We start from the raw sequence: 25,939 nt of genomic DNA on the forward strand, positions 1-25,939 counted from the left end.
AAGAAAGGACCAAACGATGGAGGCATGAAATCATTTCCACCTAGATAGTAGCCTGGATAGAAGCCTGGCATTTGTATGTGATGTTGGTGTGTACTAGTCCTTAAATGGCCCTGCATACCAATAAAAAAAGGAATACTATTATCAGTATCGCATATAAGTCTTTACAATGGTAAATAAACTAGAAATCTTATACCAAAATAGTGTTATATGGATGTGAATGTGTTACTACTTCTATTGGAAAATGAGATGTCTTTGGATCATTTATGATTTTTTTTCCTCTTTCCTGTTGGCTTCTCGAAATCAGATGCAGAACTAGTATTTGCTTCCATTGCAGAATCAGATGCCTTTGGGTCCTTCTTGGTCTTTTTTCTCTGCCATGTTGCCTTCTCAAAACCACCAATTGGTCTCTCAGATCCACGAACTTCCTTTTCTTTAACTTTGATGCCTCTTGGTTTTATAGCCTCATCTTGTTGTTGTGTTCCTACAAAAAGTTAATTGTTTAGGAAAAAAACACAAGTATTGTTCAGGTTCAGGTTATAATTATTCAGGTTCAGGTTATAGCATAGTGCAAACCTTGTGTATGAGTTGAACTATCCAAATCTGGATCAAATCTTTTTCCTAGGCTTTTCTCCACATCTTCTGCTAATCGCTCTGCATTGCTTACAGCCATTAAGTATGTTTCATCAGATTTTGCAGCTCGGGCAGCTAATTTAAGAAACATTTTAGATAACTCCTTTCTGCATTGTGATAGCTTTGTTTTGGGATCTTCGTGTGTCTCAAAATTGCTCTTGATATGAAGTACTTTCGCATCTATCGTCCATCTTTTTAGTATGTATTGTTCAGGAATTTTTTTAATATTGTTAATATCAAGTATCTTCAACGCATGGCAGCAAAAAAATCCAACGAATTCAAACTTTTTGCAGCTACAATTTACTTGACCTCCCAATGTAGAAAACTTTACTATGTGTTCATTTTTCCTCCCACAAACATTTATTTTGTACTCCTTTTCAGCATCAACATCACCACAATAGAATAGATCACAGTTCAGTGTTTGCATCACTTGTTCTTGAAATACCTTAAACACCGCAGGAGTGTAAATTTTTGCTGCATGCCTTAATATTCTCAGGTTCGATTTCAAAGGTGGGGTACTTTGTGTTGCCTTGAAATCACATCTCACCTCCTCATATCATTTATCTGCCACCATCCGGTCAAAGTGCTAAAAAAATTAAGTATGTCATATTTTACACTAATATATCCCTTCAACTCATTATTCATGCTTTTACTTCTTTGAGTGCTAACCATATCAGTAGAAAATGTATTTCGTCCATGTAACACCCCGGGTGTTTACACAGTAATTTAATTAGGTGCCTGCACAGTAATTGTGTAGGTTTGCCACGCATTATGTGCTTGAATTACGTAAAAAGGATCTTTTTGTAATTATGAAAGGTTATAAGTGTAATTATGATTTTATGCAAGGTCCTTTCTGTAGTTGTGTTGAATAGGTTGTGTAATTATAGTTTTAGTGGAGGGTGTTTTTGCAAAATTTCAGTGCATTTAATGCATGGCAGCCATTTTTGCTTTTGAGTCTAGAGTTGAAGTGAATTTGCTTTGAAAAAGACAAATTTCCTAGAATTCAAAATCTCTTCAATGATTTTAATTTTAGCTCTTGAATCTTTGGTCAAATAAATTTTTTCACAACATCAAAGTTGTAGATCTTGAAAAGTTGAACAACTTTCATGTTGGGCACTTTTTCATTTGAGCTTTAGTTTAAAAGTTATTGCTTATATACAGAGAGGTCCCTGGAACTTTTGGTAATTGCAAAACGACCCTTTTCTTCCACCTCCACCCCCTGCTCTGCTTCTCGCCGCCGACGCCACCGATAGCGCCGCCGCCGACGCCTTCCCGGCTTTCTCGGCCATTACTCCGCCGTGTGCTGGCGCCCACGCGTCGCGGACGACCTCCTCCCCCTCCTGTTGCTTCGCGCTGGAGCCTCCCGGCCGAGCCACGCGCCCCCGCCGCTTCCAGAACCGCCCCGACGGCCGCCACCGCGACGCCGCCGTGGAGCGCCCCCTGCAGAGCCCGCCGCTCTCTTCTAGCGAGCGCCCGCGCACTACAAGAGTCCCAGAACTCGATTTCGCGCATCCCTTCGCTCTCTCCTCGCTCCCACACCGCAGAACACCGCCGCCGCCCCGCTTGAACCCCGGCGAGCTCCACCCCGCCGCGGAGCCGCCACCCCAGACCCGCTCCACCCCTACATCCCCCACCATTAGCCGCGCCTCGTCCTAGCGCAGCTCCCAGGCCATTTTCCCCTCGCCCAAACCTACCGGAGCTACCTCGCCGCCGTGCTCCGAGCCCGCAAGCCACCGCTCGCCGTCGACCCGCTATCTCCGGCCCTGCTCTCGAGCTCCAAAGCCACCCAGAGGTGCGCCTTGGCCTTCTTAACCTCCCACGACCCTCCACCCTCGCCGCCGGCGCTCACCGTCGCCGGATTTGGCCGGCCATCCTCCCTCTGTTCTTTTCCCCACGGCCAGGGACCCCGAGTTTGAATTTGAAAAACCCCAGGGGGTTGTCTGCGATGTCAGTGACTCAGGGAAATAGTGCTATAAGGACTTGTTTGAAATAGTTTGTTGTGATCTTTGAAATTCAATATCAATTCATAGAAAATTCGTAAAATATCAAATCTAGATGTTTTGGAATCCTCTTGAAGAGCTCTATGCAGTAGAACCATAATATGTTAGGCTTTAGTTACAAGTTTTTGCTGTAGATTTTGTTTTGTGTTATTAGGTAAATAAATACTTGTTCTTTAATCTTTTTCTTATCTGATGCTTGAAAGCAGTGGCTTACTTGAGGTGCTTCCAATATACCGACTATTAGTTGACTATATTGGAAGTAAAGTGTGCTCAGTCAGCTGAGGGAGTCTGACCTTCCCGTCGGCGATGCGAACCGAACGCTGCGCTCAAGCAGTGACTTACTTGAGCTGCTGCCAATATACCGATCTCGATCGACTATATTGGGAGTAAAGGAACTTGTGAATACGCCTCTGAGTAGCGTATGTTAACGTTGGCCATACGGCGGAAATTGTATGGCTGCCGCTTCTATAGTGAGCGGTAATGTTTGGGAACGCTTTCATGAGTGCTGGCATGAAAGGTTCATTGGGTATATATATTTATGTTCTGTCAATCTTAATGCAGGTACGCTAACCACGATTCGATAAGATAAGAACGGTTAGAATGTATCGACTAGCTATATAGGGAGAGCCGTATTTATCTATACCACCGTGCTAACCACGTAAGCCCAACCATAGTTGGCAATTGTTTATCTTATGAGGTCGGTCAGGACGTGCATGCATATTTGGTTGATGTTTGATTGGTTCATAATAGTTGAAGTTGCTACATGAGCTTGTTAAGGAATTTCTAATATGAATCCTCATAAGATAAGTGTTAGTGTGCTTAAAACATGAGTGAGTGAAATTCTGATTTTAGTAGAATGCTTGTAAAATGCTTAGGTTTCCTTTAGATGAAAAATATGGTTTCGAGTCATGCCTTCCTCCTAAACCCCATCTTGTTGTTATAAGGATCTTTTCATTCCTTAGAATCTCAAATGATGAACCAGTACCAATTGTGGTTTATTATTCTTTGAGTTTGGAATCATATCATCTTGTGAATTAGAATCACATTTGTTTTACCGCAGTCTTCTTAAAGCTTTATTTGAGAAGTCTTGAGATAATTGTATTACTCACATTTGAATCCTTTTTGATTCAGATGGCGACTTGTTCCCAGATCTTTTGGGATGAGGAGGGAAATGCTCATACCGATTGTCTGTACTGGGAGGGTTTTCCGAGGATTCTTTGGGATTCACTTCGTATCTTCCACTACCCAGATCCACCCCAGTACACGGGACGCCAGTTTTCGGAGGATGGAATTAAGAAGAACAGAGTTAAAATGACCATTCCTCAGCACCCCACCTTGGAGTGGCCACCGATTGAGATCGAGGTGATTGGGTACCGTCTTGTGGATGCGTTTGAGAAAGCAGCTCTCAACGCTATCACCACTTTTTGTGAGCACCATCCTGAGGAGCTTGCAGCATATCCTATTGGTTTGTTTCCAGCAGTCAGTGCTGGCAATGCAGAGTGGCTGTTCAGGGGCACACACTTTGGGCACTCGATTGGAGATGTAGCGGATGAGACTATCGAGGCAGTAGTCAGATATATGAATGCTCAGTCTCACTACCAGATACTCCAGCAGCGACACATGGACCAGGTGATAGACTTGGCCCAGGGTTTTCAGCGAGGCCTTCGTTTGAGGGATACTCAGATTCAGGGACTTCAGGATGCCGTAGCTAGGAGGGATCTGGCCATTTCACAGTTTGAGCATCAGGCTATGGAGCATGGTGCTGAGATAGAGCAGCGCAACATAGTTATTGGTTTTCTTCAGGGGCAGGTGAATGAGCTTCAAGCAGATTGGGCTGATGCTTTGGCACATGTTGGTATGCTCCAGGAGCAACTAGATGCCCCAGCTGAGCCGGCAGCAGCAGAGGAGGACCCAGAGGAGATTGAGGGAGTATCTGACTTAGATTCAGAGCACGCACTTGCTGAGCCTAACCCTCAGCCGGACGACTCTTCTTCCGGCAGTGCCTCTTCTGTGGGCAACCTCGACGACTTCTAGGCGTCTTAGACTTGTCCTAGATAGTTGTGTTCTCTTGTTGTAGCATATGTATATAGGGAAGATGTTATTGTAAAATAGCCTTAGGGAGGAGTACCACTTGTTGTATTATATGTGGTAAGGTTGAGCGATGTTAGGTTGTAAGAAAAATGTTGCTTTGGATGTAATATAAGTAGCGACTACCAGTTTGGAAATCATAATCTTCCTACTTAGCAAATATCTTCATTTGTGCATTTTCACGCCGCTGATGAATATTAAAGATGTTGCAAATTTTGTGGCATTTGTGCTCATCAAATGTTAGCATGCGAATCTGTGAGACTAAATTTTAGTCCACCCCCTTCTATGATCTCTGTTGTTTAGCAACATAGCACATAGCGATGAAGAGCGAAGTGATAGATTATTGTCTTTACCCTTTGCTCTCAGCATTGAGTCTCTATACGATGGAGCATGAAGCTATCTAGCAGCTGACTAGTTTTGATTTTTGTGGGTTGCACAGTTATGTGTTGTGCATATTGTGCTACACCGCATCTAGTAAATTTTGCTGATTTTGTTTTATCCATTGTATGATCATTGCACGTGCCATTGATTTTGGAAGCGAGAAATATGTATCTAATGGATGTCTTCCATGATTACAGATGGTTGGTCATACACGTGGAACGCCTGATGGCTTCGGTTGTGAAAATGGCAGTGGATCTCAGCAACCACCGCCACCCCCGTCGAATCTGGCCGAGTTAATGGCCATGCAAACAGAGCTGCTTCGCCAGCTAGTCCAAGGGCAACAAAATCAGCCACGTCAACAGTATGGAGGAAGGGAGGCACAACCAGCGGGTTACCAGGAATTCTTTGGTACCCAACCTCCGCTTTTCAGCAAAGCTGATGACCCATTGGATGCCGATGCTTGGCTCCGTACGATCAATTCCAAGTTTGCTTTATTAGCAGTACCGTGTGTTGATGCAAACAAGGCCCCCTTTGCCGCCCAACAGCTGCGTGGTCCTGCACGTATATGGTGGGATAATTATTGTGCAATGCAGCCTGCTGAACATATCATATCTTGGGAGGAATTCAGAACAGCCTTCAGATCACATCATATTCCGGATGGACTAATTGAAAGAAAGTTGAATGAATTCTTGGCTCTAGATCAGGGAACCCGCACTATTCTACAATATGCACAGACCTTCAATCATCTGTGCCAGTATGCGGGCCACCATGCTGATACTGATGCCAAGAAACGTGATCGTTTCCGTCGTGGCCTCAATACTAAGCTCAAAGAACGTTTAAACTTGGTTCAGCCCAATACCTATAATGAGCTGGTTAATATGGCCATTACACAGGAAGATTGTATTGCTGCACATCGTGCTGAAAAAAAGCGGAAGGCACCAACGGGACCCTCGAGTGCCCAGCCACCGAGGTATCGCCTGGTGCAAAATACTCCACCAAGGCCTCCACAAAGAAATGCCCCAGTGGGTAGGTTTGTCTTTAGGCCGCCTCAGCAACAAGGAGGATTCAGACCTCCAGTGCCTCAGCAACAGCAACAGCAGCAATTTAGGCCGAGGCCGAATGCCCCACAGTTCAATAGTGGGAATAGTAATAATCGATGTTTCAACTGCGGCAGTGCTTCTCATTTTGCCAAGAATTGTCCACAACCCAGAAAGAATAATCCAGGGCAAAACTCTAATCAGAACAACAACAACAACAACAACAACAACAACAACAACAACAAGAGCAAGGGCAAGAAGCAAATGGTGCAAGTCCGACAAGGGCGAGTTAACTTCACTACTCTTGCAAACCTTCCAGCAGGAGCACCAGTAATGACGGGTACTTTCTCTATCCATAATAAACCCGCAGTCATATTATTTGATTCTGGTGCAACTCATAGTTTTATAAGTGCCAAATTTGGAGCAAGAATAGGATTGGACTTTTGTCATACTAAGGGATCTTTCATGATAACAACCCCTGGTGGGAAGATAGCTTCCAATCAAATCACTAGATGTGTGCCAATTAAGCTGGGTAGTAAATTGATAAAGACAGATTTGATCCTGTTGAACTTAGAAGGCATGGATGTTATTCTGGGCATAAATTGGATGACTACACATAAAGTACTGTTAGATATCTCTTCACGAGCTGTCGAGATAGATTCACCACACCAAGGCGCCACCATACTCTATCTACCACGACGAGAGTGCTTCAACTCTTGTGCCTATGCCGCAAAAGAACTTAAACTTGAAGATATCCCTGTTGTGTGGGAGTATGCGGATGTATTTCCAGATGATTTGCCTGGAATGCCCCCGGATAGAGATATTGAATTTGTTATTGAGCTTCAACCCGGTACAGCCCCTATTTCTAAGAGGTCGTACCGAATGCCTCCAAATGAATTAGCAGAATTGAAAGTCCAACTCCAAGATCTTCTTGACAAGGGCTTTATACGTCCAAGTTCTTCACCCTGGGGATGTCCGGCCCTGTTTGTGAAGAAGAAAGACAATAGTTTGAGGCTATGTGTTGATTATCGACCACTCAATGCGGTCACTATTAAAAATAAGTATCCTCTTCCCCGCATTGATATTCTGTTTGATCAGTTAGCTGGAGCTAAGATTTTCTCTAAGATTGATCTTCGTTCTGGCTACCATCAAATAAAGATCAAGCCTTGTGATATTCCAAAGACTGCTTTCTCTACCAGATATGGACTATATGAATATCTGGTTATGTCTTTTGGCCTTACCAACGCCCCAGCATATTTTATGTACTTGATGAATTCAGTCTTCATGCCGGAGCTAGATAAATTCGTCGTGGTTTTCATTGACGATATTTTGATCTACTCCAAGAATGAAGAAGATCATGCTGAACATTTGCGTATCGTTCTTCAATGATTACGAGATCATCATCTTTATGCCAAATTCTCCAAGTGTGAATTTTGGTTGGACAGCGTGAAATTCTTAGGTCACACTATCTCCAGTGATGGTATATCTGTTGATCCAACTAAAGTACAAGAAGTGATGGATTGGGAATCTCCTATTTCAGTTCATCAAATTCGCAGTTTTCTTGGTTTAGCTGGATATTATCGTCGATTCATTACTGATTTCTCCAGAATAGCCAAGCCTATGACAGAGTTATTGAAGAAGGGAGTGAAGTTTGTTTGGAATGATAAGTGTGAAGAAGCTTTCCAAACTCTCAAAGCACGATTAACTACTGCTCCAGTATTGTCTACACCGGACAGTACCAAATCTTTTGATGTCTATTGTGATGCTTCGGATACGGGACTTGGTTGTGTGCTTATGCAGGACAACCGGGTTATTTCTTATGCATCAAGAGCTCTCCGGAATCATGAGAAGAATTATCCAACCCATGATCTGGAGTTAGCAGCTGTCATTCACGCTCTTAAGATTTGGAGACATCATCTTATGGGAACTCACTGTAATATTTACACTGACCATAAGAGCCTCAAATATATCTTCACTCAAGCTGATCTCAACATGAGACAGAGACGCTGGCTGGAGTTGATAAAGGATTATGATCTAGAAGTGCACTATCATCCAGGAAAGGCTAATGTGGTTGCGGATGCACTCAGCCGCAAGTCACAATGCCATTGTCTATCTGTAGAACCATTCAGTGAAACTCTATGCCAGGAAATGATGAAGTTAAACCTAGAAATGGTACCTCAAGGAAGTTTGAACCATATATCAATTGAGCCTACACTTCATGATAGCATCATCATGGGACAATTACATGATGAGGGTATCAAGATCATCAAGGAAAAGTTATCACAAGGTGAAGCAAAGTATAAATGTTTCCGAGTGGATCACAGAGGAGTTCTATGGTTTGAATCTCGACTGGTGGTACCTAAGGATCATCAGCTTAGAAAGCAAATCCTTGATGAAGCACATCTATCGAAGTTTTCGATTCATCCCGGTGGTACCAAGATGTACCATGATCTCAAACAAAATTTCTGGTGGACTCGAATGAAAAGAGAGATCGCCAGATATGTTTCTGAGTGTGATGTTTGTCAAAGAGTTAAAGCTAGTCATTTGAAAGTAGCTGGTACTCTCCAACCTTTATCTATTCCATCCTGGAAATGGGAGGACATTAGTATGGATTTTATCGTTGGTTTACCCACTACTCCTCATAAGCATGATTCTGTTTGGGTAATCGTTGATAGACTCACCAAAACCGCTCATTTTATTCCAGTACACACCACTTATTCTGCCAAGAGGTACGCAGAGATCTATCTCGATCAGATTGTTCGTTTACATGGAATTCCAAAGATGATTATTTCTGATCGTGGGCCTCAGTTTATAGCACGTTTCTGGGAGCAAATGCAAGAATCCCTTGGAACAAAACTGATTCGTAGTTCAGCTTATCATCCACAAACAGATGGGCAAACTGAGAGAATCAATCAAATCCTTGAAGACATGTTGAGGGCATGTGTTATTCAATATGGCAAGAATTGGGTTAAATGCCTAGCACTGGCAGAGTTTTCATATAATAACAGTTATCAATCCAGCTTGCAAATGGCACCATTTGAAGCATTATACGGTCGAAGGTGTCGAACTCCTTTGAATTGGTCACAAGCTGGAGAACGCAAAATTTTTGGGCCAGATTTAGTCTCGGAAGCAGAGGAGCAAGTCAGAGTTATCCAGGTTAATCTTAAAGCAGCCCAATCAAGACAGAAAAGTTATGCAGACAAAAGAAGAGATCCTTTACAATTCGAGGTAGGAGACTTTGTATATTTGCGAGTATCTCCTACTAAAGGTGTTCAACGCTTTGGTTTAAAAGGGAAATTAGCACCCCGATACATCGGACCATTTGAAATTATCGAAACTTGTGGACCCGTTGCCTACCGACTCCGCCTTCCAACTCAATTGGCCGCCGTTCATGATGTCTTCCATGTCTCACAACTTCGGAAGTGCACCATGGTACCTACTGAAATCCTTGAACCATAGGATATCGAGATTGAATCCGATCTATCTTATACGGAGTATCCAATCAAGATTCTTGACACAAAAGAAAGAAGTACTAGAAGGGAGAAAGTTAAAATGTACAAAATCCAGTGGAATCAGCATACTGTAGAAGAAGCTACATTGGGAAACTGAAAATTTTCTCCAAAGAAACTTTCCCGACTTTCTTAGAACCAGTCCAGGTACCAAGTCTTTGCACCCTTTTCTTACTGTAATCTCGGGACGAGATTCCTTTTAGGGGGGAAGGCTGTAACACCCCGGGTGTTTACACAGTAATTTAATTAGGTGCCTGCACAGTAATTGTGTAGGTTTGCCACGCATTATGTGCTTGAATTACGTAAAAAGGATCTTTTTGTAATTATGAAAGGTTATAAGTGTAATTATGATTTTATGCATGGTCCTTTCTGTAGTTGTGTTGAATAGGTTGTGTAATTATAGTTTTAGTGGAGGGTGTTTTTGCAAAATTTCAGTGCATTTAATGCATGGCAGCCATTTTTGCTTTTGAGTCTAGAGTTGAAGTGAATTTGCTTTGAAAAAGACAAATTTCCTAGAATTCAAAATCTCTTCAATGATTTTAATTTTAGCTCTTGAATCTTTGGTCAAATAAATTTTTGCACAACATCAAAGTTGTAGATCTTGAAAAGTTGAACAACTTTCATGTTGGGCACTTTTTCATTTGAGCTTTAGTTTAAAAGTTATTGCTTGTTTACAGAGAGGTCCCTGGAACTTTTGGTAATTGCAAAACGACCCTTTTCTTCCACCTCCACCCCCTGCTCTGCTTCTCGCCGCCGACGCCACCGACAGCGCCGCCGCCGACGCCTTCCCGGCTTTCCCGGCCATTACTCCGCCGTGCGCTGGCGCCCACGCGTCGCGGACAACCTCCTCCCCCTCCTGTTGCTTCGCGCTGGAGCCTCCCGGCCGAGCCACGCGCCCCCGCCGCTTCCAGAACCGCCCCGACGGCCGCCACCGCGACGCCGCCGTGGAGCGCCCCCTGCAGAGCCCGCCGCTCTCTTCTAGCGAGCGCCCGCGCACTACAAGAGTCCCAGAACTCGATTTCGCGCATCCCTTCGCTCTCTCCTCGCTCCCACACCGCAGAACACCGCCGCCGCCCCGCTTGAACCCCGGCGAGCTCCACCCCGCCACGGAGCCGCCACCCCAGACCCGCTCCACCCCTACATCCCCCACCATTAGCCGCGCCTCGTCCTAGCGCAGCTCCCAGGCCATTTTCCCCTCGCCCAAACCTACCGAAGCTACCTCGCCGCCGTGCTCCGAGCCCGCAAGCCGCCGCTCGCCGTCGACCCGCTATCTCCGGCCCTGCTCTCGAGCTCCAAAGCCACCCAGAGGTGCGCCTTGGCCTTCTTAACCTCCCACGACCCTCCACCCTCGCCGCCGGCGCTCACCGTCGCCGGATTTGGCCGGCCATCCTCCCTCTGTTCTTTTCCCCACGGCCAGGGACCCCGAGTTTGAATTTGAAAAACCCCAGGGGGTTGTCTGCGATGTTAGTGACTCAGGGAAATAGTGCTATAAGGACTTGTTTGAAATAGTTTGTTGTGATCTTTGAAATTCAATATCAATTCATAGAAAATTCGTAAAATATCAAATCTAGATGTTTTGGAATCCTCTTGAAGAGCTCTATGCAGTAGAACCATAATATGTTAGGCTTTAGTTACAAGTTTTTGCTGTAGATTTTGTTTTGTGTTATTAGGTAAATAAATACTTGTTCTTTAATCTTTTTCTTATCTGATGCTTGAAAGCTTGTATTGCTCTGAAATTTTTGTGGGGGTTGAATCATGTTACACTAGTTTTTCTATAAAAATTTCATGATCAGTTCTTTGTTGTAGCTATTTATTTGATTTAATCCTTGTTTAGTATACTTTATTTATGATAAATAGTTTCTGTTCTTGTTAAATCCTGAAAATATTCCTGAGTGTTCATCTGGAAAATATTAGCTTGTCCAGGAAGTTTGAGGCTTAGTTCATTACTAGAACAGGATCTAAAATTGAATCTTGCTAAACTGATGTCTGTTTTGTTTATTTTCTCAGAATTATTTCTTTGTATGTAAAATCATGAAAAATTCACAGTAGATAAATCATCCCTGTATAGATCTTCTGTTAAATTTTGAGCCTCTTCTTGGCTCTAGTTTGATCTGTATAATTCAAGCTTGTGCTAGGTGTTGCCTGCATAAATGATTTGTTGTGATTAAATGGCTACATGTCTTGGCATGATTTTTACAGGGTAGCTTAGTATGTTCATGTTCTATTTAGTGTAATTTTGGTAGAATTTATTAATATTTGTACTCTGAGTTGTTGATTTATTTACAAACCATGACTTAGTTGTATAGGAAATCACCACCACTCATTTTATGAAGTTAGTTAACTTCTTTTGTGCTGTTGATCATGATGCCTTGTGTAGTTAAATGTGTTATTTAACTACTCTATAAAGGATTGCCCATGTGTGCTTATAATGTTGTTTTTGCATTACATATAGACACGACTGCCTTATCGGACGGGACGTACGAGCTGATCCCGGAATCTGACGGAGGTGATCTCGAAGCTCAAGCGAACACTGCGGAACTAACTGAAGCCCCGGACCAAAGTTCGGAAGAGCCTAGGGCTGAAATAGTTAGCAACTACCGAGAAGGCAAGCCCCGGACATAACCTATACTTCAAATTAATATCATTTACTGTATTATTTTACTTGTGCATTTACAGTTCATAGGAGTTGAATTGAAACCCTAGATGCATGATCCTAGGAACCTATGTACTGAACACTAGACCTGAGTTCGACTACTTGCTAAGCTTATAGGGTCGGTAAAAGTCGAGTGATTGCCTGTCACTCGCGAGCTTTATAGGAATTGATTGTTTACTTTCTGTCATCAATATAAGGACGACGGACGGGGTTGTGTTCGATTTCATGATCTTATGTGAGACCCCGTCTGTGTTGATGAACTTGCTAAGGTCGCGGTGTGTGGTAGTGCCGGTTAAGTTTTTGAAAGTACTAGTCACATGCCGTAAATATGGTACGCGGCAAGCCTAGTAGCCGATTGGACCGGGGAGTGGATATACCTCCCACTCTCTCTTAGGAGTAGGTTTTATTTTTATGTTGCGCAACACTACGACTTCTAGGGACAAGGTTCGGCCTTGGAGCCCTGTAGTCGGCGAGAGTGGCACTATCCACAAGCCGGAAAGAAAGGTCAACGGTTGTTTGGGAATGACCCGACGGTGTTCCAGACGTGTGTGCTAGGTTGTCCTTGCAAGGTTGAATTTCGATTCAGAATCGTCCGCCTCTCACGATGAAATGAGACTGCTTGATTGATCTGCCACACAGAGTAATAAGAGCAACAATATTATGATCAATCTTGATGTTTGCTTAGTTTTCTACCATGATTGGTTAGTAGCTGCTTACATAGAATGGTTAATCAACTAGAATCTTGAAGCTAAAACCTGAAAGTAAGGACATACTTTTATTGCTTTTCAGCAAAAAGGAATACCAGAGCCTCACAAAACCTTGCATAGTCTAGTTAAAGTGGGCTACTTATACCCGTTGACGGTTAAGTCTTGCTGAGTATTAGAATACTTAGCCTTGCTGTTGAAACCCTTTTTCAGGTATGAGTTTTGAGGATCAGATCGCTAGCTTGACCTATCCTTGCTCGTTGCCTCCTGGCTGGTCCGTAGAATGGGATACGTCTTCGGCCGGCAATGACTATGACGAGTGATACCATGCTTGGGCTAGCTTGGTATACTTTTGCGACGTGTTGTAGTCATCGTGTTTCATCTTCCGCTGTTTAGACTCTGAACTTATAACCATAGCTTGTATAACTGTTATTTAAGTTGGCTTTGTAATAATGTGTTTAACTGGTTTGTAATCGTTATTATGCCTGAGTTGTAAAATTGTGGTTGTAATATCTCTGAACTCGCCTTCGTGCGGGGTATGCTTGTTCGATCCGAGAATCGGTGGTTGTATCGGGACGTTACCCGACAGACCAAAAATTGTTCCGTTTGAAGTGCGTTTAAGCTAATGTTGCCTTTATGGTGATGGTTTATGCACTTGAGCCGGGATAATTTAGGCGGTTCTGCCACAGTCCATACACTAAGGCACATTTCTCCTTTTTATTAAATAATCTTTCGAGCCACTCATTTTCTTGCAGGTTATATTTCTCTAGCAAATTGTTCCATGCATTTATAAAATCCTCCTCCTCCTCTTGATCATAAATACATCTCTAAAAATCTGTATTAAACTTCTTATATTCCTCCACAACTCTAGAGAGGTGCTTGTATGCATTTTGGTTCATATGCCAAACAATAATTCTATGATGACTCTCTGGTAGTACAATCTTAATTGCTTTGTCCATTGCTGCATCTTCGTCAGTTAAAATAATTTGTGGCTTCTTGCCTGACATAGCAGCTAAAAAGGTGTTGAAAAGACAAACAAAACTTTCAGTAGTTTCATCATACAAAAGTGCAGCACCAAAGATGATAGTTTTCTTTTGGTTGTTCACTCCAACAAGCAAACCAAATGGACGCCCATCATTAACTTTTCTGTATGTCGTGTCAAAGCAAACAACATCACCATAAACTTCATAATCTGCAACCATTTTTGAATCAGTCCAGAATATATTTGTTATCAAGTCATCATCATCAACCTGAATGGAATAGAAGAACTTCTCTTCGTTTGATGTTTTCTTCTCTAGATATTCCAACACTCCTCCGGTATCTGCTTGGTTTATCTTCAGTGTCCTCTTTGAATACAATTTGTTTTTCATATCTTCACGTGTAAAACCAAGATTATCAATTCCACCTGCTTCTTTTGCCATGAGATCAAATGTAGCTTTATTTGAAATGCCGACAGCTTTAGCAGCTTCAACACTTGCAAGTTGTGCTTCTGTTATTGTCCTTTGATATCTTAAATGATGTGCTTGGCTAGCGGTAGCAAGAATATGATTGTGCTCAGGCTCAAATTCATAGATGTAGTAGAACCCATCTTTGAGACTGATCTTCATGCGATTTTGACACATACATCGGGTCTCTGGTCTACTATACTTGGAAGAGTCCTCTCTCTTATCAGGACCTCGAATACCTATTCTTTATTGTGGTAGTATTTTTCACATTATGTGAACTGCTTCGTTGAATGCTGAATCCCTTGACTCGAGCATAGAAATTGTAAAAGTCATATACCTCTTGCTCATAATAGAATTTCATACCAATCTTTGGTATGTTGTCTTCCACAGAATTTTCTACTTGGGCCGAATCTTTTCTGTAATTCTGGTTGAATTGTTAGAGGGAGCCATGTGCATTAAGTTAGAAATAAAATATATATAGTAAATTCACACTACGAATGATATTAGGGTATGATTTGTATGACTTACGCTTTCTAACTCAATCCTTTCTGTGTCAACAGACTGAGTGTTGATCCTGAAGAAATTTGATGAGGATGTGGCAGCATCAGTATCAGGTGGCGTGATGATGCTTTGTACTTGTTGAAGTAATGGCACTGACATATCCATGTAGTTAGTCTGGTGAGGCGTAGGAAGATTGGCGTAGGAAGATTTTACTGAGAAGCCATGTAGTTAGTCTGGTGAGGCGTAGGAAGATTTGGCTGACAAGCCATTGTTGCTGTATCGTTGAGGAAGATGTAACTAATGATCTAGATTTGGCTGCGAAGCCATTGTTGCTGTGTCATTAAGGAAGATGTAACTAATGATCTACATCTGTTGTAATTGGTGCCACTTTATAGGATATGCAGCTTTCTTTCCCTCCATTAATTTCAGGTAATTGTTGTTTGGTGCTTAAAAAAAAGTAAACGCGCGCAGCATGGGGCCACGAACGGAACGGACGTCTCCGTTTTCTCGGCGTTGGGTTGTTACGGGGCAAAAAAACAGAGGGCTGCAAGCAACAAACTCCTTCCATTTGTTTATGATGTTCTAAGTTTTGTTTCTTTTGTGAAATATTTTGTTTCACTCGAATAAAGTTTGTTCCTTGAGTTAAAGTGATTTATTTAAGGTGCTCAAAATTTTTTCATCCTACTTAATGTCTACAAGGATAAACTTTTGTTCCATGAGTTAGGATGAATTTTTACTAGCATTTCCCATGGAATTTTTGAATTTAAATACTTATCAATAATTCGAACTTCTTCGTGTTAAATTGTTTAAGCATTCCATACATTCATGATTTCAAAATTTAAAAATTATCTATATGCATATATGTGTCGTGTTAACTTAAAACTATATACATTTATGTTATGCTTTGTTAGTTCAAATGACACTTTTGTTAGGAGGTAATTTTTTCTTATCTAGGCATTGAGATTTATATAAATAACGCGGCTAACTTACGGCCGGCCGTAAATTAGAACGGTGGTACGGCCGCCCCTCTTGGTGATGTGTGCATGCATGTGATAGGCAAGGAGAGTAAGAAAAAGTGCATGCATATGATAGGCAATGAGAGAAAGAAAAAGTGCATGCATGCACATAATTTCAAAATAGAAATGATCATAGTTTCAACACCGAGCATCAAAATCAAATTCCAATTGCACAGGTGTATCTCTTTCGAGGAGACCTTCAAAACAAGACCCCACTTGAATATATTTCGACGATACTTTTTAAAACACATAAATTGCTTTATATACAATGAAAAAAATGCCAAAATCAATTTGTTAAAATGCTCAATCGATCTGCTAAAGTTGTCTATTATTGATCATGCGGTCAATATTCACCTACCTAATAAAGTTGTTTACCCTTATGCACTATTGACACTAAATATTCTATCTTCACAATATGAACATCAATGTCCACTTAACTGAACTCGAGCATGCAAAAGCAACATTATGTAAACCCATGAACAATTTTTGCAAACATCATAAGCAAATTAGAATACGCGAAAAAATATTTTCTCTCAAAAAAATTATATCATTAAAATATAGTGGTGTGAGATCTTATTTTGAAGCTTTTATTGAAACAAACACACCTGTGCAATCGGATTTTGATTTTGATGGATGGTTTAAGAACTACAACTTTTTCGTTTTAAAATTGCTTGCGTGTGCTACTGTCCCGCGGTGGTGAAATGTCAACTTAGACTGCCATACAATAGCACAAACGTACGGCAGTCTGTAATAAAGTCATTACCTTATATAAATTCACCACAATTAAAATTTATAAAGCACCATACAAGTACAGACTTACAGCTCTCTTGAAACTGATCCAGAATGTCAAGTAGGGAAATGTTTCTTATACAATGGCTGTTAATAATTATAATTTTTCATGTCGAAACTGTTACCTTCAGTGCTCTAATAGTATATATTATTTCTTTTCATCCTATTTCAATTCAGTGGTCGATAAACTTGAGAGCAATTTGATTACTCATGGTGGTGCCCTGAAATCGAATTGGAGAGAGAAATTTATTAAAAGTGAATAAAAATATTTATTTTTTATGTGTCCCGACTATGAGTAGAAAAAAACAAATTAAACTCTACTTAACATGACGTGTCCACCTGGACTCAAGTGCGACTTAGCATGAAAAAAACAGCGCTAGATACATGGGGAGGCCCTATCGGCCAGCCGCAGGTCGGCACGCCCGGCGGCCCCGGGCGGCAATCATGCCCGCGGCTCCCGCAAAACGGGCCCCACCACGTGGCACCAATCGTGAGCCGGCGGCGCACGGCACCCACTTTCCCCATTCGAGGCTATGCTCTTCTTCTTCCCCCGAATTCCCCCATCGGACTCTCCTCTCCTTGCCGGATCTCACCACCCCCACCCCCACCCCCACCCCCCATCCGCCCCGCCCATGGGAGCCCCCACCCCTCGCCGCTGACCCGTGGGCTCCACGTCCCCCTCCTCCGTCCTCCCCCTCCCGCCCCCGCCTCCGCTCCCGCTCCCGCTCCACCACGCGAACCCTAGCTGTTGTTGCCGAAAGAGCTCTGGCGGCCGAAGAGGAGAGGAGAATAAAGCTCGAATCTTGGATGCGCCCGAGCCGATGGCGACGCCCGCTGCAGAGAAGCCCGACGATGTGGAGATCCGCGAGGTCTGGGCGGACAACCTTGAAGCCGAGTTCGCCGTGATCCGCGACATCGTCGACGACTACCCCTACGTCGCCATGGACACGGAGTTCCCCGGCGTGGTGTGCCGCCCGCTCGGCACCTACAAATCCGCTGCCGAGTTCAACTACGCCACCCTCAAGGCCAACGTCGACATGCTTAAGCTTATTCAGCTCGGGCTCACATTCTCCGACGAGCATGGAGGGCTGCCGGCGCTTGGCCCAGGCGGCCGACCCTGCGTCTGGCAGTTCAACTTCCGAGGGTTCGACCCCCGGACCGACGTCGCCGCCGCGGACTCCATCGATCTGCTCCGCCGCAGTGGGATCGACTTCGCCCGCCACGGTGCGGATGGAGCCGACGCTCGACGCTTCGCGGAGCTGCTTATGTCCTCCGGCGTCGTGATGAATTCCGATGTGCGTTGGGTAACCTTTCACAGCGGCTACGACTTCGGCTACTTGCTCAAGCTGCTCACCGGCACAAACCTGCCTGACACCATGTCGGGATTCTTCCATCTCGTCAAGATTTACTTCCCTGTGATCTACGACATCAAACACCTCATGAGATTCTGCAATAGCCTCCATGGCGGGCTGAACAAGCTTGCTGAGCTGCTCGACGTCGCCAGGGTTGGAATCTGCCACCAGGCAGGGTCCGACTCGCTTCTGACTGCGCTTTCCTTCAAGAAGCTCAAGGAGGCATACTTCAACGGGTTAACCGAGAAATATGCCGGTGTGTTGTATGGGCTTGGCTTTGAGGGTGGGGAGACCACCTCAGCTCACTGAGTAATGGATAGTTAAATAAAAGATGAACTATTTATGGGAATGGAGAAATCTGTTTGGTTACTCTGCTTGATGATTTCCTTTTGCTTGCCCTGGATAGGTATGGCTTTTCACTCAATTGTGATTTCAACACCAAAACTACCTTCAGCTGGGCTGCTAAGGTGGTTTCTACTGTATGATTTAGCTGTGGTTTGATAGAATGTGTTGTTGGGTGTTGACTGCTCTTTGAGGTTTATAATGCCACAGTAATCAGTAATCACCAATTCACCAACTGAAGACTCAAACATTATCAACGTCTACAATGCTATGGTAATCAATCAATTACACCAAGTCATCATCTGCAGTGTCAAACACTGTTCAGTAGCAAAAGGAACACTTTAACTTGTCCTCTGATATATAAAGCTCATCAGTTACATGGCTTCTGGGTTACCCTTGAATCGTGGGTGTTTATAGGCATTATTCTGATTTCTGTACCCTTCTATAACATCCAATTTGCATTCTCTTTTTATGGAGGCTATAGCTGTAGTTTTGCAGTCCCTAGTTCCCACACCACAAACACAGTGCACTATACACCTCTGTTGTTTTGCATAATTTTGTGAGTTCAGTGGGCCACTTGAACCAACTAATGAATTGAACAATACACATGAGTTTCGGATTCCACTGCCAAAAAGGCTCATATCCAAATAGCAGTGAATATCTACACAGTGCTAAGAGTGAAAAACATTTCACATAAGGTGCAAAGTGACGTCACATAGCGTTATATTGTTCATAAAAAATCCATTCTCTGAAAGTTTCAGTTTGGACATCTTGAAGAAGATTTTTGTGAATTTGTCTAATATTTAATGCTGCAGATAGCTAGGTAACCGATTTATTGTGTTATGTTTTATTTTTCCTGAACCCATATAGTACTGTCTTGGCTGCTGTAGATTGTGTACTATCAAGTTTGAATTTCATTATGGGAACACGCTGTCCATTGTAGTAGATCTCATCATTTGCTGCCAAATTTTGTTTCTATCTATGTGAGTGCATCATGGTCGGTGCACATACTTTTAAATCAGAGCTTGATTATGTACTGTCTTAGAAAGCTTTTGCTTAAACAGTATGCCAAAGTATGTTAATAAATTTTAAAAAAAGCTTTGCTGCGCTAGTCCTCATCATTTCTTTTCATTTGAACTGATATTACCCGTGTTCCTTGAGCATGGATTGCGGAATAAACATTTAACTATTTATGAATATTGGATAATTGTGTTGATGCTTGTGTGTTTGGTGATTTCCATTTGCTTGCCACCAAATAGGATCAGTTTTCTCTTCAGTTATGATTTCCCACAAAAGTCGTACTTAGGTTAGGTGTGATTTTCTGCTATCTGATTTTACTTGGTGAATTTGATGGAATGCACTGAGGCAACTTGGTTGCACCAGTTCAAGTGCTGCAGTGACATTTTCAATAGCAAAAGAAACAATTACTTTGTCTATATGAATCTTATCGAGTAAAATGCACCGTGGGTCCTTAAACTAATTGACCTGTTTTGTTTAGGTCCATGAACTCTGAAAGTGCATTTCTGGGTCCCTAAACATTTTAAGTCGTTCACCGCAGGTCCATACGCATCCATGTGGGCAGCTAGTGCTGATGTGGCACGCTGACTAGGCGCTGACCGTATACGTGGATCGCCAAGTCGGCTCTGACGTGGATTTTCTTTTTATTGTTCCCCCTCTCTCTCCCCCCGTCCTCCCCCCTCCATCACGCCTCCGCCTCCGCCTCCGCCTCCCTCTAGCCGGCGGCGCCCCCCGCTCTCTCGGCGCCTCCTCCCTCTCCGGCGAGCAGGGGCCCGGCCCTCCCTCCCTTCGTCTCCTCTCTCCTCCCCTGCCGGCGAGCCGCCCCAGCCATCCCTTCCTGCCCCCGCCGCAAGCCGTCCCGTCCCCTCCGGCGGCAGGGGCGCGGGGTGGCGGCGAGCGCGCGCGCTGCCAGCGGCGGCGGCACGCGTGCAGGGCCAGCGGAGGCGGCTCGCGCGCAGGGCCAGCGGCGGCGGCACGCGCGCCCAGGCCCATGGCGGCGGCGGCGGCGCCCGCAAGCCCCTCCTCCCTCATCCTTCGCTCGAGGCCGGCGAGCCCGAGGCCGCGCTCAAGCTCCGCCGGCCCCCTGCGGCTTTGCGGCGGCTCCTTCACCTCCCTCCCGGCGGCACCTCCATCCCAACCCGGCATCACCACGGCGACCCGCGCGCAAACACGGCAGCAAGGTCGAGCTCTCCCTTGCTCCCCTGCCTAGCTCTCCCCTGCGCGGCGGCGGCCAGATCCGCACGCTCCCCCAGCGTCGGGCCTCACGGCGCAGACGAGCCGGACCGCCACTCCAGCGCCGCCCCTCGAGCCCGCCGTCTGCTGCCTCCTCGCGCGGCGCCCTCCACTCGCGGTCGGGCCTGCGTGGCGCGGCGTGCGCGGCGGGGCGGCCGCGGCGGCGCGCGCTCGCCAGGCTGGGCGGATCCCGCGGCCATGGCGCCTCCTCGTCCTCCCCCCTCCTTCATGGGCAGCGGCCATGGCGGGTCCTCCGCGATCCGGCGGCCGGCATGGCGCACGACGCACGGCGAGGCGGGGCGGCGCGGCCGCGGACCGGCGCGCACCCTCCGCCCCACCGCCGGCGAGGCTCTGTGCTCGCCATTCTCCCTCTCCCCCACCTTCGCAGTGGGCCCCACTCACGGCCGCCGATCGGGAGCTCCGCCGGGCCAGCGCGCGCGAGCTCCACCACGGCCGACGCGAGGACCCGAGGAGGAGCTTGGGAGGGAGGAGGGAGGCGGCGAGGAGGAGGGAGGCGTGGAAGGATAGGGCGAGGAGCGGAGGGGAGGTGGTTCGCCGCCGTGGCCGCTCGCCGGCCGCGCCGCGGCCGCCGGTCCGCCCTGCCGCAGCCGCCGCATGGAGGGGACAGGGGATCCGCCGTAGCCGGTCGAGGAGAGGGAGGAGGGGCGAGCTCGGCGTGGCGAGGAGGGAGGAGGGACGGCGGCGCTCACGGGCGGCGGCGCCGCCGTCCAGGTGGGTCGGGGCTTGGGAGAGAAAGAGAGAGAGAGAGAAAATGAGAGAGCGCCTAGTCAGCGTGCCACATCAGCGCTAGCTGCCCACATGGATGCGTATGGACCTGCGGTGAACGACTTAAAAAGTTTAGGGACCCAGAAATGCACTTTCGGAGTTCATGGACCTAAACAGAACATGTCAACTAGTTTAAGGACCCCAGTGCATTTTACTCAATCTTATCGCATCTAGGTTGACATGGTCTTGGAGCAAATCTGAAAGTTGGTATATGGACTCACTATTATCACCTCTATACCCTTTCCTAAAGGTGAAGACATTTCAGTGTTTTAATGTCACTTATTATCAAATTTTTGGATGGAGCTCAAACTCACATGTACTCTTTAATGGAACTTTATGTTTACACTTGATATTCGATGGGGACATGGAATTTGTATCTATATGCATTGCATCCACTGGCTATTGTTATCCATCTTTTTGGAGTTCCACCAATCAAAAGAACACATATTCAAATAGCAGTGAGATGAATTAAACAGTGATATTGGCATTAGGTGAGAATCCTGATACCAACTAACGGTCAACTGAATCTAAAATAAATATATGGTCAGTCGTTGCCTGTGGAGGTGGTGCATATCAATTATAAACTGGTTCTGTACTGGCTATATGGTGACTCTATGTAGGGCTTTTGGTATGATCTCAGAAATTGGTCAAAGCCCAAAGAAAACCTTCTATAGTAACTTAAATGTGAACTTCCTTTTTGAACGAGGTTTTGACACCCATTGTGTTTGGTTGTACTATGCTCAATGATTTCACTGGTGATCATTGTAAAAAAAGTATGTTAGAACATTGTTTGGTTATGATTATCATTGAGTTGTTTCATGAGTACTGTATGATCTTGCCGTGTGTTGGTTGTCATTTCCTATTACTACGAGCTCTTCATTATCAGTAGATTTTGTTTATTTATTGGCATTGGCAGGTACCACCTATTTTCAGGGTAAAGTCACGTTTACCGTCTGAAGGCTGAAGCGAACATTATCATGATACATGCCTTAATAGTTTTAGGTTGGATGCTATTGAAATAAAAGTTTCACTTATAGGAAACATTTCATGTATCCTGTCAATTGAGCTAGCATTACCGGTGCGGAGAGAATGGCGCCACTTTAAAGGCTTTTTAGGGTTCCCGCTGAGACAGTGAAACTGGCTGGCTCGTTGCTCTGAACTCTGAAGTGGTGGAAAACATTAGAAATGGGTAAATATCAGTCGCTAGGAATAGGCTATTTTTACTACCTACAGCAACCTGGCTTTGTGTTCAGTTATCCTGAAACCTTTGCTACAGTCTCTTTTGCATTTCTATGTGGTACAGTATCTGCTTTGGGAAACACTTGTGCCGATCAGCTGTATCTTCTGGATGTGTAGAACAACTGGTAGCATCTTTCTGAAGCCGGTTGATTTGAAATAAGTTTCGCTTGGACAATTTGCGGGATCGACGCCTGCCAGTGGAGGTGGAGTTGGATTGCTGCTGCAACCTCATGCTGCCGGGCCAGCAACTCGGCCCACGGCTGCTGGGCTCCCCATAGCTGGGCGGAACAAGCTGAGCAGCTGCCGTCCGCCCGTCCGTGCTCACGCCGCGCCGCCCTTTGTGCCGCCGGCCGCCGCTAACGCCTGCCCTTTGGCGGGGGCGGAGGAGCTGAGCAGCTACCGTCGAATCATCCATCACATGAGGCGACATGGCTCTTCCTGCTGAGGTTACATGCCATGCCAGGTCTGATCCCCTTGCTTCTCAGGCCCCTGCCTGCAAGTCAAAACCAGCCGGCCTCCCACCGATCATGTTACTTTGATCCATGTGGTGTTGATCACGTCCTTGCTGTCCCCGTAGTTTTTGACGTAATGCGCCGCGTCCATCCCCTGTGCCCCGGGATGGATCAGGCCAGCGAGACTGTTCCTACTTCGACGCACGCCCGGCATCTTCAGTAGGTATGCGGGGAGCAGAGGCCAGAGGGCAGCACATGCCCAGGTCCTGGCGTGCCTTTGGTTACAGACTAGTATGAATTATGAGTTTATCCACAGTAGTTGTGGTTCTAGAACGATGCTGATCTGACCTGACCTGCCTTCACTTCACTTGCTCAGCATGCTGAGCCGTCTTCGACTTGGGGCTCCACCGATACCATGCGTTTTGACAGCCTGCCGTAGACCCACATGCCCAAAGCGTAGGACCGACCCATGGATCCTCATCTCTCGACACCCCCACACCGGTGACCTTGTCCGGCGACGGCGAGCAGCCCCGGTCGGTAGCCCCGCGCACGCAGCGCAGCTATTCCTGCGCTTCGAGGAGGGCGTGCGTGCGTGCCCCCGAGCGGCCGCGTCGCTCTCGTCCCTGGCCGAGCCGAGCGGTGGCGTCGTCGTGCGTGCCGCCCACCAGCCGGGTTTCGGAGTCAAGGCCGCCCCCATTGAATGCCATCCGGCTCGGCGACCGCAGGACCCGGCGTCGCGTCTGCCATTACGCCCGCCCGTCCCCGCGCCGCTGGGCGTCGCCCTCCGCGGCGCGGGCATGCCGGCATGGGCCACGCGCCGCACGCGACAGCGTGGGGGGTGGGTTGGTGGCCGCGCCCTCGCCCTCACCAGTCGCCCCCAATGATTTGGGATCCCAAAAATCCTCATCAAGATTCAGGACGGGCGCTCCCACCGCGGGTACACACTTTCGGTAACGATCGCATCGCCGCCGCCGCCTCCTCTGTACGCTCGTGTCGACCCGAGGCTCGGTCCCGGCACGTGGAGAGGAGGAGGGGGGCTCGGAGCAGAGCGTTCGTGCTGCTGCTGTCAACCGCTGGGGGACCGACCGTCCGCAGGTGTCGGTGGCGGGGCTGAACGCCGTCCACCGTTACGGTCCTCGTGCTGAACGCGCGAGGCGGGGTCGCGGGACAGGACGCTGCAGTGCCGCTGGCGCACTGGTAGTCTGGTACGGTGGTACGGATATTGTTGTACATGCAGCCCGAGCCCGTTAGCCTGGCACAAGGCATGTTTTTTTTGGCTCGGTCCAAGCCCGGCTCGGCTTGTTAACCTACGGGCCCGGGCTGGCACGGCCCGGAGGAGCAGGACGTGCTTGGGCCGCACCCCGGCCTGTGACACGGCACGGGCACGGCCCGTCCGAACAATTGGCCCGGTGACGGCCCGTTCCCCTCCACCCCACCCCCAATGGCTCCTTGGAGCTTGACAGCCCAGCCCACGAGTGGCGCCCGGCCCATTCAACACCCCCCTCCCCCGCTTCCTCCCCATCCAACCCTAATCAGCCGCCCCGAGCCCCCGACTCCCAAGTAGCTGCCGGCCAAACACGCAGGCGCCGAGCGGCCGCCCCCGCCCTGATGCCGTGCCGCCCAGTCGACGCCCCCACACGGCCACACCCACGTGCTCGCCGTCCATCCCGTCCCCGGCCCCCCTCCACGGCCACGAGTCGTCCGCCGGTTCGCCGCCCCTAGCTCGCACGTCTAGGCTCCGGCTCTCCCTGGGCGACACGCGCGGGTGGCGCGGCCGTCTCCCTTCCCGCCTCCAGGCTCCGGCTCTCCCTGGGCGGACCCGCCGCTCGGTGCTTTCGGGCCGGCCCGACGGCCCACGGGTCGTGCCTTGAGCCGACGGTCAGGCACGAGCACGGCGGCGGCACGGTGAGCACCGGCACAGCACGGCACGACATCGTGCCGGGCCGGGCTCCCGTTGGCCATCTATAGGTACGGAAAGTCCGGTATGCAGCAGGTGTTGTTGCCCATTCCATTTCCTCGGTGGTTGCGCACCACTCCGGGGTAGACCTGGGCAAATGTCGGGTCGGGTCGGGTTCGGGTCGGGTCAAGGCCGGGTCACGGGTCGCATAGGACGGCCCGCGCCCGACCCGTACCTATCACCGGGTCGGGTCGGGTTGGCCCGTGCACCCTGCGCGGGCGTGTCGGGTCGGGTTTTTTTCGGGTTGGGTCGGGTTTTTTTGGCCTTTGGGTCGGGTTTTTTCGGGTTGGGTCGGGTTTTGGGTCAAAAATCACGGCCCGTGCCCGGCCCGTTGATTGTTGCAGGTCAAAAAATACGGCCCGCGCCCACCCGCCACATAGCTCGGGTCGGGTCGGGTCGGGTTTTTTTCGGGCGGGTTGGGTCGGGTTGTTCGGGTCAGGTGACCCATGCCCAGGTCTACTCCGGGGGATTCGCCCCCTCCCCCCCGGCGTACGGCGCGCATCGACCAATTTCGACTTGTGCCGGCGCTGCACGCGGTCTGAAAAGGGTTGGTGCTAGTCTGATCAGCATCAGACGAGGTAGCTAATGGCTACGATCATTGGAGCACATCCATTGATCACCGTACCATCGCAAACTGTGAATAAATCGCACGACGGTCCGGCGGTGGCGTCACTGTGCCGCTCCGCTCCGCTCCTGTGCTGTGCATCCACCAGCCAATTTAAAGCCGCCACCAACAGGTACGCCGACCAATTCTTCAAGACCCGCCCCGCTCCGGCGGCCTCCGGCTCCTGTCAACTGTGGACGACCG

The 25,939-nt window shown here is 47.3% G+C and overlaps 1 protein-coding gene and 1 pseudogene across 1 annotated transcript; one reads left to right on the forward strand and one right to left on the reverse strand.

Annotated features, from left to right (window-relative positions):
* Positions 1–257: 257 nt before the first annotated feature.
* LOC120662665 lies at positions 258–15,113 on the reverse strand (annotated as a pseudogene).
* A 2,259-nt stretch (positions 15,114–17,372) lies between these two features.
* Positions 17,373–18,608, forward strand: LOC120660664 (probable CCR4-associated factor 1 homolog 7). Its single transcript, XM_039939277.1, has one exon. It carries the CDS (start codon positions 17,575–17,577, stop codon positions 18,412–18,414), a length of 840 nt encoding a protein of 279 aa, XP_039795211.1. The 5' UTR covers positions 17,373–17,574; the 3' UTR covers positions 18,415–18,608.
* The last annotated feature ends 7,331 nt before the right edge of the window (positions 18,609–25,939 follow it).

Source organism: Panicum virgatum, chromosome 2N (assembly GCF_016808335.1).
Source record: "Panicum virgatum strain AP13 chromosome 2N, P.virgatum_v5, whole genome shotgun sequence".
NCBI lineage: Eukaryota > Viridiplantae > Streptophyta > Magnoliopsida > Poales > Poaceae > Panicum > Panicum virgatum.

What these genes read in the sequence shown, in the direction of transcription:
- LOC120660664 (XM_039939277.1), top strand. Translation starts at nt 17,575, where the DNA reads ATGGCGACGCCCGCTGCAGAGAAGCCCGACGATGTGGAGATCCGCGAG.